This window comes from Equus asinus, chromosome 8, assembly GCF_041296235.1.
Source record: "Equus asinus isolate D_3611 breed Donkey chromosome 8, EquAss-T2T_v2, whole genome shotgun sequence".
In the NCBI taxonomy this organism is placed as follows: Eukaryota; Metazoa; Chordata; class Mammalia; order Perissodactyla; family Equidae; genus Equus; species Equus asinus.
The window spans coordinates 78,730,740-78,747,125 of record NC_091797.1 but is presented as its reverse complement, the minus strand read 5'-3'; the positions used below and the strand labels follow the sequence as shown (position 1 = coordinate 78,747,125).

At 46.1% G+C, this 16,386-nt stretch overlaps 1 protein-coding gene across 10 annotated transcripts in view; it reads left to right on the top strand.

Moving 5' to 3' along the window:
* The window catches only part of HECTD4 (HECT domain E3 ubiquitin protein ligase 4), a 186,251-nt gene extending 181,699 nt beyond the window's left edge, over positions 1-4,552 (top strand). For all 10 annotated transcript variants that reach the window (XM_070516101.1, XM_044775849.2, XM_070516099.1 and 7 more), the window contains exons 73-76: positions 209-375; positions 758-953; positions 1,512-1,734; positions 2,274-4,552. In XM_070516101.1, coding sequence (XP_070372202.1) covers positions 209-375; positions 758-953; positions 1,512-1,734; positions 2,274-2,410 — 723 coding nt within the window. In that variant the 3' untranslated portion in view covers positions 2,411-4,552. The remainder of the gene's footprint in view (positions 1-208; positions 376-757; positions 954-1,511; positions 1,735-2,273) is intronic.
* The last annotated feature ends 11,834 nt before the right edge of the window (positions 4,553-16,386 follow it).

Here is a 16,386-nt window from a genome sequence, read left to right as displayed (position 1 = left end):
GTTAGTCAGGCCTGGTGCACATGCCCAGCCCTGAATGGATGGCAAGCTCTGATTGGCCAGGCCTGTGGCTGTGCCCGTCCATAGTGACCAAGGATACCCCCCACCCAGACAGTGCCTGGTGTTTGCCCAGCAGGAGATGGTGGTTCCATCTTCCAGGGGCCCTGGGAGCGGGGCAGGCAGTGAGCCTCGGTCTGCCTCTGCCCTCCAGATCAACGACGAGACCGAGCTGGAGGCCTTGTGCGCCGAGATTGCCTCCCAGCACCTGGCCACCGAGAGCCCTGACAGCCCCAACAAGCCCTGCTGCCGGTTCACCTACCTGACCATGACGGGCGAGGAGGTGGAGCTGTGCAGCCGCGGCCGGCACATCCCCGTGGCGTGAGTGTGCGCAGGGAGGGTCCTGACCAAACTGGCCAGCCGGGGTGTGAGAGCGCCACCTGGACTGGGGCACCGGGTGACAGGTGGATTTCACCAGTGGGAGGGATAGGAGGCAGGACGTTGGGCGCCAAGAATGGTGGTGGAATGTCTTCAGCAGAAGGACTTTGTTCGAAAATACCAGCTCTGAGGTCGGGGACACCCAGAGGCAGGAGAGAAATTCACTGAGCTGCCGGCACTGAGAAATCTGGGGCGCTGGGCTGGAGGCCCCCACCGAGAGGCGGTCCAGGATCTCTGCCTGAGTGGGTGTGGCCCCCAGACCTGGGAGCAACCCCGTCAGCCTCCTCAGCCTCCTCCCTCCCCTGCGTCCCCCTGGCCTCCGCAGGTGGGAGAACAAGGACATCTACGCGGCAGCCATCCGGAGCCTGCGGCTGCGGGAGCTGGAGAATGTCGAGTGCGTGACGGCCGTGCGGGCGGGCCTGGGCGCCATCATCCCCCTGCAGCTGCTCACCACGCTCAGCCCCCTGGAGATGGAGCTGCGGACCTGCGGCCTCCCCTACATCAACCTCGAGTTCCTGAAGGTCAGTGGCCCGGGGCCAGGCTGGGTTGGCAGGCAGAGTGTCGGCAGTGGCTTGTCGTAGTAATTCCTGTGTCCCAGCGCTCCATCCTCCTCATGTGTGGCAGGGGCGTGCTCATCCTCCTCTCACAGCTCAGTAAACCAAAGCTAAAATTGTCACTTGCCCAAGGTGACACAGCCAGTAAGTGACAGTCAGACTTCACACCCAGCTCGCCTGCCTTCAGAGCCCATACCTTAAGCCACCACCCTGAGGGGAAGAACATTCTCGCCTGTGCCAGCCTCCCGCAGGCTCGGCCCTGCCTCTTACCAGCTGGGGGACTTTGCCTAAGTGACTTCACTTCTAGTGGGCACGGTGACAGAACCTGCCCAGTGGAGTCAGGGGGTGGCGCACGCGGAGCCTCTGCTGCCGGCCCAGTGCACAGGCCAGTCACACAAACAGGTGCCGCTACGACGACCTTTGCAGTCACTGTCATTGCCGTGAGACCTCCCCGTGTCCTGCGGCCATCATTTCCCTGCTGTACCCTGCCCGGGCCTGCTCACGTCTGGGGCCTTTCTTCCCCAGGCCCACACCATGTACCAGGTGGGGCTGATGGAGACGGACCAGCACATCGAGTTCTTCTGGGGGGCGCTGGAGATGTTTGCCCAGGAGGAGCTGTGCAAGTTCATCAAGTTCGCCTGCAACCAGGAGCGCATCCCGTTCACCTGCCCCTGCAAAGACGGGGGCCCCGACACAGCCCATGTGCCCCCGTACCCCATGAAGATCGCCCCCCCAGATGGCACAGCAGGTACTGCCCGCCCTGGTCGGGTTCCAGGTGGGGGGCCACGGGCCCTTCTCTCAGTTTGGAGCTGGGGCTGCTGGGTCCTGCATGAGGGAAAACAGTGGACAGGGACCCTGAGCACCAAAGCCCAAGTGTCAGTGGGGTCAAGGCCCTGGGGCGGGGTGGGGGTCACGTGCCTCCCACACCTGACCTTCGCCAAGTGGCATACAGGCCCGATGTTAGTGTATCCTTTGATGATGTTTTAGAAAGCTAAAAATCCAGAAACATTTTAATCTTCCAACTTTTAAATCAGAAAAATAATTCAATTAAAAAATCAAAACACAACCCTTTGCTGGCCAGACTTGTCTGCAGCCCGATTCCCCGCAGGTCAGCAGTATGGCACCTGTGCTGCGCAGCAGCTGTGTCTGCCCTTTTCTCCTCCGGAATCTCCTCCTGCCCCACCCGGGCCCCCAGGCCCTCAGCCCCTCCTGCCGGGCCACCCCTCGCAGCCAGGCCTCCCTGGGACCCGCGGCCCGCCCCCTCACGCCGGCCGATGTCTCCCGTAGGTTCCGCAGACTCACGCTACATCCGAGTGGAGACCTGCATGTTCATGATCAAGCTGCCCCAGTACTCCTCTCTGGAGATCATGCTGGAGAAACTCCGCTGTGCCATTCACTACCGTGAAGACCCCCTGAGTGGCTGAGGGCAGGCAGCCGCAGAGTTAGGCTGTCACCGAAGCACCGCTCTGCCGGCTTGGGAAGCCTGCCACTGCAGGCATGTCCCTCCGGGGCCCTGCGTGAGGAGTTGGTGACATTCTCCTTTTCCAAACTTTTGTCCACATTCCAGGGCCTCCTGGAAGGACTTAACCTTTGTATGTGTACGTTTCGTGGTGGGTTGGTTCTTTTGCTACCTGTTTGTGGTATGTTTGTAGGATAGTTTAGTTCTCCGACAGTTTGTGTCTCATTTGATCTTTCTGGACGTTGTCCTTCGTGGCCACCAGATTCTGAAGCCGTGAGGCCGCAGTTGGTTCCGCCTCACAGAACTACCCAGCAGGAAGCTGGTGGTGAGATGCCCTCGGCCACACAGAATGTCCTGTCCTTTCTGCGGAGCATCTCCACAGACAAGCCTGTGGCCAGCCCGGCCCCTCCTGCTTGGAGCTGGGGTTTCTCCTGGACGTGGCTCCCGCAGGCCTCCTTCCATCTTGAAACGCTTGGGCCAGTTACCCAAACATGGGAGACACACAGGGAGCTCTGTGTTAACCTGGCTTTTATGGTCTGGGCTTCTCTGAGGAAAGCCCAATGGGGCCCCCTCCCTTCCCGCCCAGATAACCCTCTCTGCTCTGTCTCTTCTGGGCCCCTGGGTCTGACTGTTTCCCACTGAGTGCTCCCTGGGAGCAGACCAAAGCGTTCGTCCCTGACCTTAGTTCAGAGAACCAGGCCACTGCGTCCCAGCTCCGGGAGTCGAGAGGACACGCGGAGTTGGGGGCACGGTGCTTGAGTGGGGCCTTTTTCCGAGACTGATTGAACAGGAAAGCACATGATTCAAGCCAGGCCCACTCCTGTGCTCAGAAACGGCCCTTCCTCACTGCAGGGTTTGTGACGTGAGGACCGGAGGAAAGGGCCACACGCCCGTTTAGAAAGAGCTGACTGAGGTGCTCTGTTCAATTCGGGGTCTGCTTCAGTGACTGAGACACTGGGGGTCCTTCTGCCCCTCTGGCCGGGCCCGCCCAGCACCCCCTTGCCGCCCCATGTCAGTGTGTGTGCCAGGCCTGAGCTGCTCCAGGCTCACCCCCTGCCCCAGTGCATTTGTGCCCCCAATAAGTCTTTGTCCAATGGGACTTTGTCCAGGAGCAGCATATGCCATCTTGTTGGACACTGTCATTTTGGGCCTTGCCAGTTCACAGAATTGCATCACTGTATTTACTGTATAATATTGTGAATACGGGACGTTTGAGCGAGTGCTGTCTAGAAGGCTTTGGAGTGTGACTGCGGGTGAGAGAAGGAGGGTGTGCTCCTCCCTTCTCTGCTGTGACCCAGGCCTGCTGCAAAGACGTGTGGATTGTAGAGTTAGAGCCAGTAGCATCCATCTCCTCCCTACGATTCTTAGGAAATACATTAAGGACCATTATAGAAAAGATGCCCCAACCTAAGGAAAAGATAAACCTGGATTAATCTTTCCGGTGCATCAGTTACATTTGATGCAGGATCAGTCACGTCTGGAGGTGAGTGCCTGCAAGCCCTTCCCTCCCTGACTAGGGGTCCCCAGGGCGTAGTCCTGACGCCAGGGCTCCTCTTGTTTCATTTCTACATAATGAAAGAGCCTTTGGATTTATTAGAAGTGGTTTTTCCTTCCTGTATTTTTAAATTCCTGGTCCCCTCCAATCCCTCCCATCCCTTGAATGGACTCGGAATTCTGTCAGCTACCTCCCCACAAGGGGTTCGGGAAGCTTCTGTTGGCCCATCACTTGATGAGATCACAGCTGTGAGTAAGATTGCTGCTAAGACGACTGCTTCTCCCAGAGAGCACACTAAGGTCCAGACAGATCCAGACCTTGGCCCCAAACGATGTGTGCTGTAAAGTTACTTGATGTATATTTATTATAATTATTTATGGTTGCATTTAACAAACTTTTCATTCAATTTGATGCTGTTTACACCATTGCTGTGTAAAGGAAGCTCACTACAAGAAAAAACTCACACCAATAAATAACCTTCATCTAATTTTGATTTATCTTAAGAGTTGTGTGATCATCTGCTCTTGCTGAGAAGAGTCAAAGGCTGACATGCTTGGGTGGCTGATACTTAAGTGCCGCCAAGCGGCTAGGAATTAAAGTATTTCTAATTATTATGGTCTCTGCACTTGATGTGGTTCTTACTCCATTTGCTCATGAACTACCCGTTCCCCCTACTTGACCCCTTGCCTGTGAAAACACATTTTCATATGGAAAGTATGACTGAAGGGATGGAAATCCAAGGTCAAAGCTTGACCTTCCCCCGCATGTTCTGCCCACTTCTTATCCTGAGCTAGTCTAGACTCTGTGCCAGTGTGAGGATTTTCCTCAAGTGAATTGTTGCACTAGAAGAGTCTGGGCCATTCTTGGACCACGTATCCTCCTGTGGGAGCAGACAGTGGATTTAGAACTACTTCGTGCAAAATGCGGGGAAGAGGAAAAGATTTAGCTCAGCAGTCTTCTCTAAGATCAATGCTCTGCCCTCTTCTTGCCAGCTGTGCCCACCCTGGGAGTCTGGGGTCTGCACTGGGGAGAGCCCAGGCCCCTTGACTCACTTTTCACCTCCTCCTGCTCCACCGCAGTCCTCACCCAGACCCACTTGATTCCTGTTCTCTGGACTCCACCTTTCTTGAACTTAATAAATGCTAGCTTTTAGTGGAAGTGTCCCACGTACGTCTTTATTAGAGGAAGAACAAAACCTTCTTGGATGAGGAGCAAGCAACTTTCTTTTCTTCTCCTGTCTGTCGCTTCAGGGTGCTAGAAACAGGGAGGAGAAGCAGCCACTCACAGCAAAGAGAAGACCTCTGTTCAACACGAGAAGCTGGGGAGATTCCTCAGCTCTGCCGGGCTGAGCACAGCAAGCACTCTCCTGCTCTCCAGGCCGCCTCAGGCCATATCGTTTTTTGAGTTGCTACTTAAAAAAATAAATATATTCTGGGGCTGGCCCCATGGCCGAGTGGTTAAGTTTGTGCGCTCCGCTTCGGTGGCCCAAGGTTTCGCCAGTTCGGATCCTGGGCATGGACGTGGCACTGCTCATCAAGCCATGCTGAGGCAGCATCCCATATGACACAACTAGAAGGACCCACAACTAAAAATACACAACTATGTACTGGGGGGCTTTGGGAGAAAGAGGAAAAATAAAATCTTTAAAAAAATAAAAATAAATTAAAAAAATAAATATATTCAAAATTACACCATCCAGTAATGAGAAAGTATTCACCCTCATTAGTCATCAGGGAAATGCAAATTAAAATCACAACAGGGTAAACTACACCACCAACAGGGCTAGAAAGGCAGTCCCCCATGGCTGGGGAAGATGTGGAACCAAGAGAACTCTCATACACTGCTGTGGGGAAGGTAATCATGACAACTCTGGAGAACTGGGGTTATCTCCTACACAGCCACTGTGACCAGCAATTCCACTCCTAGGTGTAAATCCAGCGGAAATACGGACAAAGCTTCACCAAAAGCTGTGAGCAAAAATGCTCACAGCGGCAGCAAAGGTCACAGCCAAAACCAGAAACAAAGTTGAAGGCCCCTAGGCAGGAGGATAAATACGGTACACAGTGGAATACTGTACAGGAGGACAGCAAACGACTGCACATGCAACAGTCCAGACGAGGCACAGACACGGTGATCAGCCAGAGAAGCCAGACGTGGAAGAGGCCTTAAAGGCAGTCAACAATAGTGATAAAATGTCAAGATGGTGGTTATTTTGGGCCCTGGGGAGGGGAGTGGCTAGGAGGGAGCATGAGGGGCATTCTGGTGTCTTGGTAAGGATCTGTTCCTTGATTTGGGCGGTGGTGACAGATGTGCTCACACTGAGCTGTACACTTCCATGCACTTTTCTGTAGAGATGTTATACTGTGTGGATGGTTTCTTAAAAGTACACAAAAATGAGGAAATCAAATAAAAGCACACACTCCATCCTCATGAAACCAAAAGAAGTCTCCTTTCAAGCCAGTTTCTGGAAGGGGACAGCTGATGGAAGAATAGTAAATGCCTTAGCAGGAGCACATTGTGGGAAGCAAGCTCATTTGCACCTCCCTTAAAACACCACCACATTATAAAGGGAGGAAGAGGAGGCCCCATGTGCCAGGGAAAAACAAGGACTGGAAATTCATGTGAGAAGGAGAAGTTCAAGTCCCCACCACCCTGCAGAAGGCCAGAAGCTATCTTCTGGGGAAACAGCCTTCAAGGCTCACGACTCCAGCCGTGCCCCAGGTCTCCACAGCGGGCTGGCAGGCCCTTCTCTGAGCTAACGCAAAGGCTACAGACGCCCACAGCTGGGGCTCTCTGGTGAAAATGGCGGCCTGGTGCCCTCAGTGAAAGTGCACAGTTGAAGAGAGCTGCTCATCAGCTTTAGTGCCCTGCTCTCAAATACACACAGGCAGCCAAGAGACATGAGAGGTTCCAGAACAGACCACAATGTAAAGCAGCAAAGCAAAAGTAAACAACTCCAAGGAAACAGACAATGCAGAACGAGATATCCAAGAAATAATGATGACGCAAAGTATAAGGAAACAGAATTGCATCCACTAAGTAAACGGGGGAAAGGCTGTGAGACAGGATAAAAGACAAGGGTTTTGGAAATCAATAGCAGAAATAAATTTAATATAAGGATGAAAGGATAAAGTTTAGGAAATTTCCCATAAAGTAGGGCAAAAGAACAAAAAATATGAAAGAAAATATAAAAAATGATCTGTTTAAGAAGGTCAACACCCAATTATAATTGGAATTCTGCATAAAAGAAAACGAGAAATTACCAAAATAACGATACAAGAAAATTCTGCAAAACTCAAGAGGACATGAGTTTCCAGCAGAAAGAGCTCACTCACCAAATGTCAAGCTCTTTGAGTGGAAAAATAATCCACACCAACGTACAACATGGGGAAATTTCAAAATGCCAGGGAGACATCCTAAAAAGCTTCAAGGGAAAAAATTAGTTACATGCAAATCAGAATGGCATCAGACTTTATAAAAATCTACAAAGTAGAAGTAATGCTTTCAGGACACTTCTAACTCTAGCCAAGACAGATGAATGGAAACCAGACTTATCCCCCTGAGATGACTAAAACAAAAAACCTGACAAATGTATGGTTCTCAGGACAGTAGACAACAGGCAACGAAGGTCAGAGATCTGAGAGAAGAGAAACAAATGTGCTGGGCCCTCCCACCGCCTCAGCTTATGGTTTGGATAGTTCTCAGACAGCAGCAAAGGGAGGGGAAACCCAAGGTGCAAGCCCACAGTCTCCCTGAGTTGAGAAGACAAGGCCTCCAAGGAGACCAAGGCAGCTGGTTTGCAGGGCAGAGCACAGAGAGTAAAGAGCTGCAGACAGAGAGAACTCTGTCTGCTGAGAGCCCCACTCAGGTACCAGCTGAGTGTGGATAAGCTCATGCACGTAAGGAGACTGCCAGAGGCTGGGGAAAGAACCAGCCAAAAGGATTAGAGCTGGCAAAGAACAGGAAATAGTTCCTGTTCCCACGAGCCAGTGTGGAAAACTCTAAGTTATGGAGCGTCCGTTTTGCCTTAGTAGTGGGGCAAAATTAGCCCTAGACTAATCGCTGCTCAGGTCCCACGTACTAAAGCTAAAAGTCTGACTCAGAAGGATCCAACTGCTTCCTAGATACCAATCTGAGGACAAAGGTCAAAAATATTTCTAGGAATACAAAAATACCCAGCACCCAAGTAGGTAAAATTCAAAAACATCGCCCATATGAAGTAGAAACATGGAGAATATGAGAACAACCCAAATTGAACTTCCAGAGATGAAAATTACAGTGTCTGAGGTGAAAACTATCCTGGATGCACTAAGAGCAGATTACTACAGATTTACTGAACTTGGAGACATGCAATAGAAACTATCCATCTGAACACAGAAAAAGAATCCAAAGAAGTGAAAAGAGCATCAGTAAGCTATGGGACAACTTTATGTGGCCTAACGTGTAAATACAATCTCCCGAAGAAGAGAAATATGGAGAAATAGCAAAAAAATCTGAAAAAATAATGGCTGAAACTTTTTCCAAATTTGGTTGAAAAATATAAATGCAAGGGTACAAGACACTTAACCTAAAGCACAAGAAACAGAGATGGGCAGTAACGATGGCCGCAGAGCAATGTGAATGTTCTTAATGACACAGAACTGTACAAAGGTACCTCACCATCAAATTGCTTAAAATCAGTGATAGGGTATCTTAAAACCCATCCCCCCAAAGACACACGATGTACAGAGGAACCAAATCTCCAAATGGTAGGTTCTCACTGGAACAAGTGCAAGACAACCATCCAGCAACATATTTAAAATACAGTCATGTGTCCCTTAACAATGGGGCTGTGTTCTGAGAAATGCAACGTCGGATTTTGTCATTGTGTGAACATCACAGTGTACTTAAACCTAGATGGTATAGCCTACTGCACACCTAGGCTATATGGGGCTCATCTCATGAGACCTCTGTCATATATGTGACTCGCTCACCAAAATGTCATTATGTGGCATGTGACTGTACTGGGGAAAAGTGCCATCAACCTAGAATTCTACACCTGGCAAAAATATCTTTCAAACAACGAAAGAGAATAGGCAAGCACCATTGACAGAAATCAGATTAGAGGTTGGGGAGTGAGTGCTTAATGGGCATGGGGTTTCCTTTTGAGATGAAAAATTCTTGAAGTAGATTGTGGTGATGGTCGCACAAAATGGTGAAATGTACTTACTGCAACCTAATTGTGTACACTTTAAAATAATTAAAATATTGAATTTAATGTTAGATGTATTTTACCACAATTTTTTTAAAGTGAAGGAGAAATAAAGACCTTTTCAGACACAGAAAAGCTGAAAGAATTCATCACCAGTGGACCTGCCCTACAACAAAGTTAAAGGAAGTCCTTCAGGCAGAAGGAAAATGATACTAAATAGAAATATGGATCTGCAGACAGAAAGACAAAGCACCAAAATAGTAACTACATGGGTAAATATATAGGACATTTTTCTTATTTAAATTTCTTTAAAAGATAATTGACTATTTAAACAAGACAACAATGTATCGGGGATTGATAACAAATACAGAAATAAGTGTATGACAGTAGCACAAAGCTGGGAGAGGAGAAATGAAATATGCTACTGTAATACCAAACATAAAGTGGTATAATATCACTTGAAGGTAGAATGTGGTGTTAAAGGTGTGTACTATAAACCCTGAAACAACTACTTAAATACAATAAATACTTATAACTAATGAGCCAACAAGGGAGATAAAATGGAATCATTAAAAGTATTAAAAAGAAAGCAGAAAAAGAAAAAAGGAAACAACACAGAAGGCAAAGAAAAATAGCAAAATGATATATTTAAACCCAACTATATCAACAGTGACATTAAACGGAAGTGGTCTACATAGCCAATTACAGACAGAGATTGTCAGGTTGCTCCAAAACAACAAAAAAACCCAACTATATGCTGCCTCTGAGAAAACCACTTTAAATATATAAATAGGATTAAAGTAAAAGGATGGAAAAATATGTACTATGCTAACAGTAACCAGAAGAAAGCTAAGGAATGTTAACATTATTAATTAATATTGCTATGTTAATATCAAAGTATATTTCAGAGCAAATATTACAAAGAATACAAAAGGCCATTTCATAATAATAAAGGGGCTGGGGCTGGCCCTGTGGCCGAGGGGTTAAGTTCATGCACTCCACTTCGGCGGCCCAGGGTTTCACCGATTCGGATCCTGGGCGCAGACATGGCACTGCTCATCAGGCCATGTTGAGGCGGCGTCCCACATGGCTCAACTAGAAGAACCCACAACTAAAATATACAACTATGTACTAGGGGGATTTTTGGAGAAAAAACAGAAAAAATAATAAAGGGACCAATTAAATAAGAGCATAACTATCATAAGTGTTTATACATCTCATAACAGGGCTTCAAAATAATAAAACAAAAATTATAGAATTATAAGGCAAAATAGACAATCCTTAATAAGAGCATTGTTTTTTTTTTGAGGAAGATTAGCCCTGAGCTAACATCTGTGCCCATCTTCCTCTACTTTATATGTGGGATGCCTACCACAGCACAGCTTGCCAAGTGGTGCCATGTCCAAACCCAGGATCCGAACCTGAGAACCCCGGGCCACCAAAGCGGAATGTGTGCACTTAACTGCTGCACCACCAGGCCAGCCCCAAGAGATTTCAAACAGGCCCCTCAATAATTGACAGAACAAGTAAACATAAAATCAGTAAGGCTATAAAAGGCTTGAACAACACTATCAACGTTCGACCTTCCTGCCATTTATATAGCACTCCATCCAACCACAACAGAATGTACATTCTTTTCAAGGGCATACAGAACATTTATGGCATGGAGAATATTCTAGCGATAAAACAAGTCTCAATAAATTTAAAAAGATTCAAATCATACAAAGTATGTTCTCAGACTACAGTGAAATTAAATAAGAAATCAATAACAAAGACAAATCTGGAAAATATCCAAATATTTGGAAATTAATTTACACACTAATAAATGGCTCATAGGTCAAAGAAGAAATCAGAGTACTTTGAACTGAATGAAGTGAAAAGACACATCAAAGTTTGTGAGATGCAGATAAAGCAGTTCTTAGAGGAAAATTTATATGACACTAAACACTTAGAAAAGAAGGTCACAAATCAGTGACCTCAGCTTTGACCTTAAACTAGAAAAAGAAAAAATTAAGTTCAAAGTAAGCAGAAGAAAGGAAATAATAAAGAGCACAATGGAAATCAATGAAATGGAAACAGAAAATAAAGGAAACGAATGGAACCAAAGTTGAATTTTTAAGATCAATAAAAGTGGTAAATCTCTAACCCAGGGGTTGCCAGGCCATGGCTCATAATCCAGCTGCCTGTTTTTGTAAATAAAGTTCTATTGGAAGTCTCATCCATTCGTGTATTGTCCATGGCTGCATTCACTCTGTAACAGCATTGTTGAGTAGTTTAGCAATAGAGACCATATGGCCTGCAAAGCCTTAAATATTTTACTCTATTTGAACTTCAATAGAAAATGTTTGGGGATCCTGCTCTAGCCAAACAGATCAGGAAAAGAGGAAAGACACAAATTATCAACATCAGGAATGAGAGAGGTGACATCACTACAGATCTTATAGATACTTTTAAAATAATAAGGGACTATTATGAACACTTTTATGCCAATAAATTAAAAAACTTACAGAAATGGGCAAACTGCTTGAAAAACAAACCACCAAAGCTCCCTCAAGAAGAAATGGATAACCTGTGTAACACCGTGTCTCTTAAAACTGATAAAAGGATCATACTTCTTCATGGGTGAGATTTGGTAGTTTGTGGTTTTCAAGGAATTGGTCTGTTTCTCCCAGGCCCTTTCAAGGGTTCACCTGATTAGCTCAGGCCCACTCAGGATAGTCTCCCTCGTTACTAACTCATAGCCAATTGACTTGAGACTTTACTTACACCTGCAGAATCCCTTCTGCTTTGTCATATAACATAACCTAATAATGAGTGAAATCCACCATATTCATAGTCCTGCCCACACTCAAAGGGGAAGGAATTATAGAGAGCGTGTACACCAGGAGGCAGGAATTCTCGGGGCCAACTTAGAATTCTGCTTACCACAAATAAGGAAACACAAATTTCTTCACTGCAACATTATTTTCAATCATAAGATATTGGAAACAACATACATAAGAGAATGGGTGAATAAACCATAGGACATCCACACAATGCAGTGGTTTTTAACCGAGATATAATTCACACATATATATATACACACAATGGACTGATTTTGAAAATATACTATTAAGTGAGAAAAGCAAAGTTCAAGAGTATTTATAGTATGCTACCTCTGGTGTAAGAAAAGGAAATAAGAAACTACACATGTATTTGGTTATTTTGGCAAAAAGAAACAAGAGGAGGGGCCAGCCAGTGGTGTAGTGGTTAACTTCACGCACTCCACTTTGGTAGCCTGAGATTCATGGGTTCAGATCCTGAGTATAGACCTACACCCTGCTTATCAAGCCATGCCGTGGCAGCATCCCACATACAGAATAGAGGAAGATTGGCACACATGTTAGCTGAGGGCCAATCTTCCTCATTGAAAAGAAAGAAGAAATAAGAGGCATGTTTTGGAATAAAGGATGGAGATGTTGAGTGGGGATGGAAGGCATAAGGGCTAATGACCCTTCGGAGTACACCTTTTCTTAGTTTTAACTTGGAACCATATTAATATTGTATATACTGCAAAATACAACCAAGTCTAGGTGGAAAAGAAAACCCTAAGGTGGAATATAAACAAAAACAAATTAACATAAATGTATTTCAAATGAATAACCTAACCACACTGAAGGACGCAGGAAAGAAAGCTAACTCAAATTTTGAACACATTTATTTATTTATTTGTTTGCTGGGGAAGACTGCCCCTGAGCTAACATCTGTGCCAATCTTCCTCCACTTTATACGTGGGACACTGCCACAGCATGGCTGACAAGTGGTGTGTGTAGGTCCACTCCCAGGATCCGAACCCGCGAACCTGGGCCGCTGAAGCAGAGCGCGCCAAACTTAATCACTAGGCCACAGGGGTGGTCCCTTGAACACATTATTTTGACTATATACCCTCATTATAAAGTCAAAAAGAGCTGTTAACAAATATTTAACTCATTAGTAGGTTTTCTGCAGTGGTAAGGGTTAGCAATTCTGAAACTACTTTCTCTGCATTTTAGGATCAAGCAAAAAAGTAAATATATTGAGAATAGTGGGAGTCAGATTTGTCATCGTTGAAGGCAAAGGACAGAATAAACCCTGTAGTGATGGACTGAAATTGGATGTCCTGTTATGAACTCATGGTGGCATATACAGATATGAAAATACGCATATAACACACATACGTAATACATATATACACAGACACACATGTAACATATTTCCTAGCTCTGCTGACAGGATCTGGAAGCAATAATCCCCTGCCCCTCCATAGTAACAATGCACACACCAAGCACCCAGATCTTGGCTTTTAAATACTGTTCTCCCCAAAAGGATTCAGGGTTTCTAAACAAAATGACCAATTCTAGGGCTGAAGCAGGAAAAATACAATATGAACCTGGAATAGCTTGTGCCAGAAAGTAAGGACGTGCTCAAGGAACAGCTGGACATGCTAAAAAGACACAGGAACCAGCTAGCCAAATCTGGCCATCAAAATTAATACAGGCATGGGCTGCATGACAGCAGGGATACGTTCTGAGAAATGCGTTGTCCGGCGATTTTGTTGTGCCAACATCAAAGAGGACACTTACGCAAACCTAAATGGTAGCGCATACTTACACCTAGGCTATATGGCACTGATCTTGTGGGACCTCCATCATATATGCTGCCCATCATTGACCAAAATGTCTTACGCAGCACATGCCTGCATATTTGAGCATCAGAAGAAATGACAGAGAGGGATTATAAAAAGTTGAAGAAGAATCCGTTTTTATATAAATGAACGAATAAACTAGGGAGAAAGAACAGCTCTTCCTTTTTTTTTTTTGAGGAAGATCAGCCCTGAGCTAACTGCTGCCAATCCTCTTTTTGCTGAGGAAGACTGGCCCTGAGCTGACATCCATGCCCATCTTATATGTGGGACACCTGCCACAGCATGGCTTGCCAAGCAGTGCCATGTCTGCACCCGGGATCCGAACCGGTGAACCCCAGGCCGCCAAGAAGCGGAACGTGCAAACTTAACTGCTGTGCCACCGGGCCAGCCCCGAAACAGATCTTCCTTAAAGTAGAATGCCCACTAAAATGTAGAAAGAATGATAGTTAGAAAATCACCATTTGAAAAGTGATAATTCAGGCAAGAATCACCTTGGATGCGAAGACTAGTCAGTGATGGTTTGATGAGGAACAGGATATTATAGTCTCAAAATATCTCCCCACAAAGTACTTAGTAATTAAAAAGGGAATAATAGTAACTTTACAGTAGCAAAACCCGGCAGATGGTCTTAACCAAGTGATCAAAGTTCTCACTAATAACAGGACAAACTGACATCACGTGGCCGTGCATGATATGACACACTGAGGAGACGCCATTTTTGGTATTCCTACCAAAACTGCATAACCTGAATCTATGGGGCCAGCCCCGTGGCCGAGTGGTTAAGTTCGCACGCTCTGCTGCAGCGGCCCAGGGTTTCGCCGGTTCGGATCCTGGGCGCGGACATGACACCGCTCGTCAGGCCACACTGAGGCAGTGTCCCATGTGCCACAACTAGAAAGACCTACAACTAGAATATACAACTATGTACCAGGGGGCTTTGGGGAGAAAAAGGAAAAATAAAATCTTAAAAAAGAAATAAATTAATTAAATAACCTGAATCTAATCGTCAGAAAACATCAGACAAACCTAAATTAAGGAACATCTTACAAAATAACTGCCTATACTGCTGAAAAACGTACAAATCTGAGAACTGTTCCAGATTAAAGGAGGCTAAAAAGATAATAATTAAATGTGACACATGATCTTGGGCCAAAACTAAATGCTTTTGTTACGAGGTCATTACTGGGACAAATTTGGTATTGGTAAAATCTGAATAAGGTTTGTAAATTAGCTAATAGTATTGTCTCGATATTAGTTTCCTGATTACTGTCCTGTGGTTAAATTAAAAGAACGTCCTTCTTAGGAAACATACACGGAAGCATTTGGGGTTGAGGGCACCATGTCTGCCACTCCCTCTCAAATAGTTCATGAAAAAAATTACAGATAGAACATTGAAGCAAATGTGATAATTAAAAAGAGCAACCTTGTCAAATGCCATATTTGGAAATATGGCAGTGAATTAGGAGAAACGGCTTAAAAAACAAAGCAGTCAACTTTTGGGAGAGAATTTTGGGAGAAAGAGGATAAGGAATTATTTCTTTAGTCTTTTTTAAAAAGCTGTACTTATTTTAGTTGCATACAATGTTTTAAAAAAAATTCCAAAAAGTAAATCCATTATAAAACATTTAGAAACTACAGATTACTAAAAAAATAAAAAGTAAAGCCAAAAAACCCACTGCTATTTTACTCAATGTCTAATCCAACCAAAGGGAGTGGGGAAAGCTTTCCTTTCTGTCAGGTCTCTCCCCGCGTGTTCCCCCCCCCCCCCCCGCCCCGCCTGCCCCAGAACCACAGTGATGGGCCGCGTGACTATTGTCCACCCAGCTGGGGAGAGGGTCCCTCCACCCACCTCCTGAAGTCCCAGGGAGATTTGGATGATGCCAGAAGCAGCACAAGTCTCCGTCCTTCTGGCGCCTTTGCCACCAGAAACATGAAGGTCTTTATGACTGTGGTGATTTTTACTGAGGTTTAACTGACATACAATCAAGTGACTAACCCCACAGCACAGAATATATTCTTTATTTGGCCCAGCTTTTTTCTGTGTATAATTCAGACCCAGATTTGAGTCCTGGCTCTGCCACAAATTGGCTGCATAACCTTATACAAGTCACTCCTTTCCACCTATGAAATGGGACAATTCTTCCCCCCTTTCCTACCCCCACTAGGTCATTGGGAAAAAAACAGATGAGCTTAAAATGACCTAAAATGCCAGATGGTCCCGTGCAGATGGAGGTGCTGAGGGGCAATGGATAATTCTGCTAAGGCTCCACTCCTTTCAGGATTCAGGCGTTTGCGGAATCTGCTTCTCTCTAATCAGTCAGAGGCAGCCCCGACCCCAACCCAAATCCTCACCAGAGCTCAGCAACCTGTCAGTTCCCTTTGGTCCAACACAAGAGAAAACCGGAGAGACTTGGAAGGTCTGGCCTCCTCTGAGAAGGAGCTCATGCGGGATCTGCCAGGGTCCCAGGAGGCCCAGAGAAAGCCTAGTCCTGCTCACCATCCCCCAGACCTCTGAGCTGACTCTGGCCATCCTGGCCTCCCTGAGGTCTCCACTGAGCACACAGGAGAAGGAACCGAAAGACTCAGCTGAAC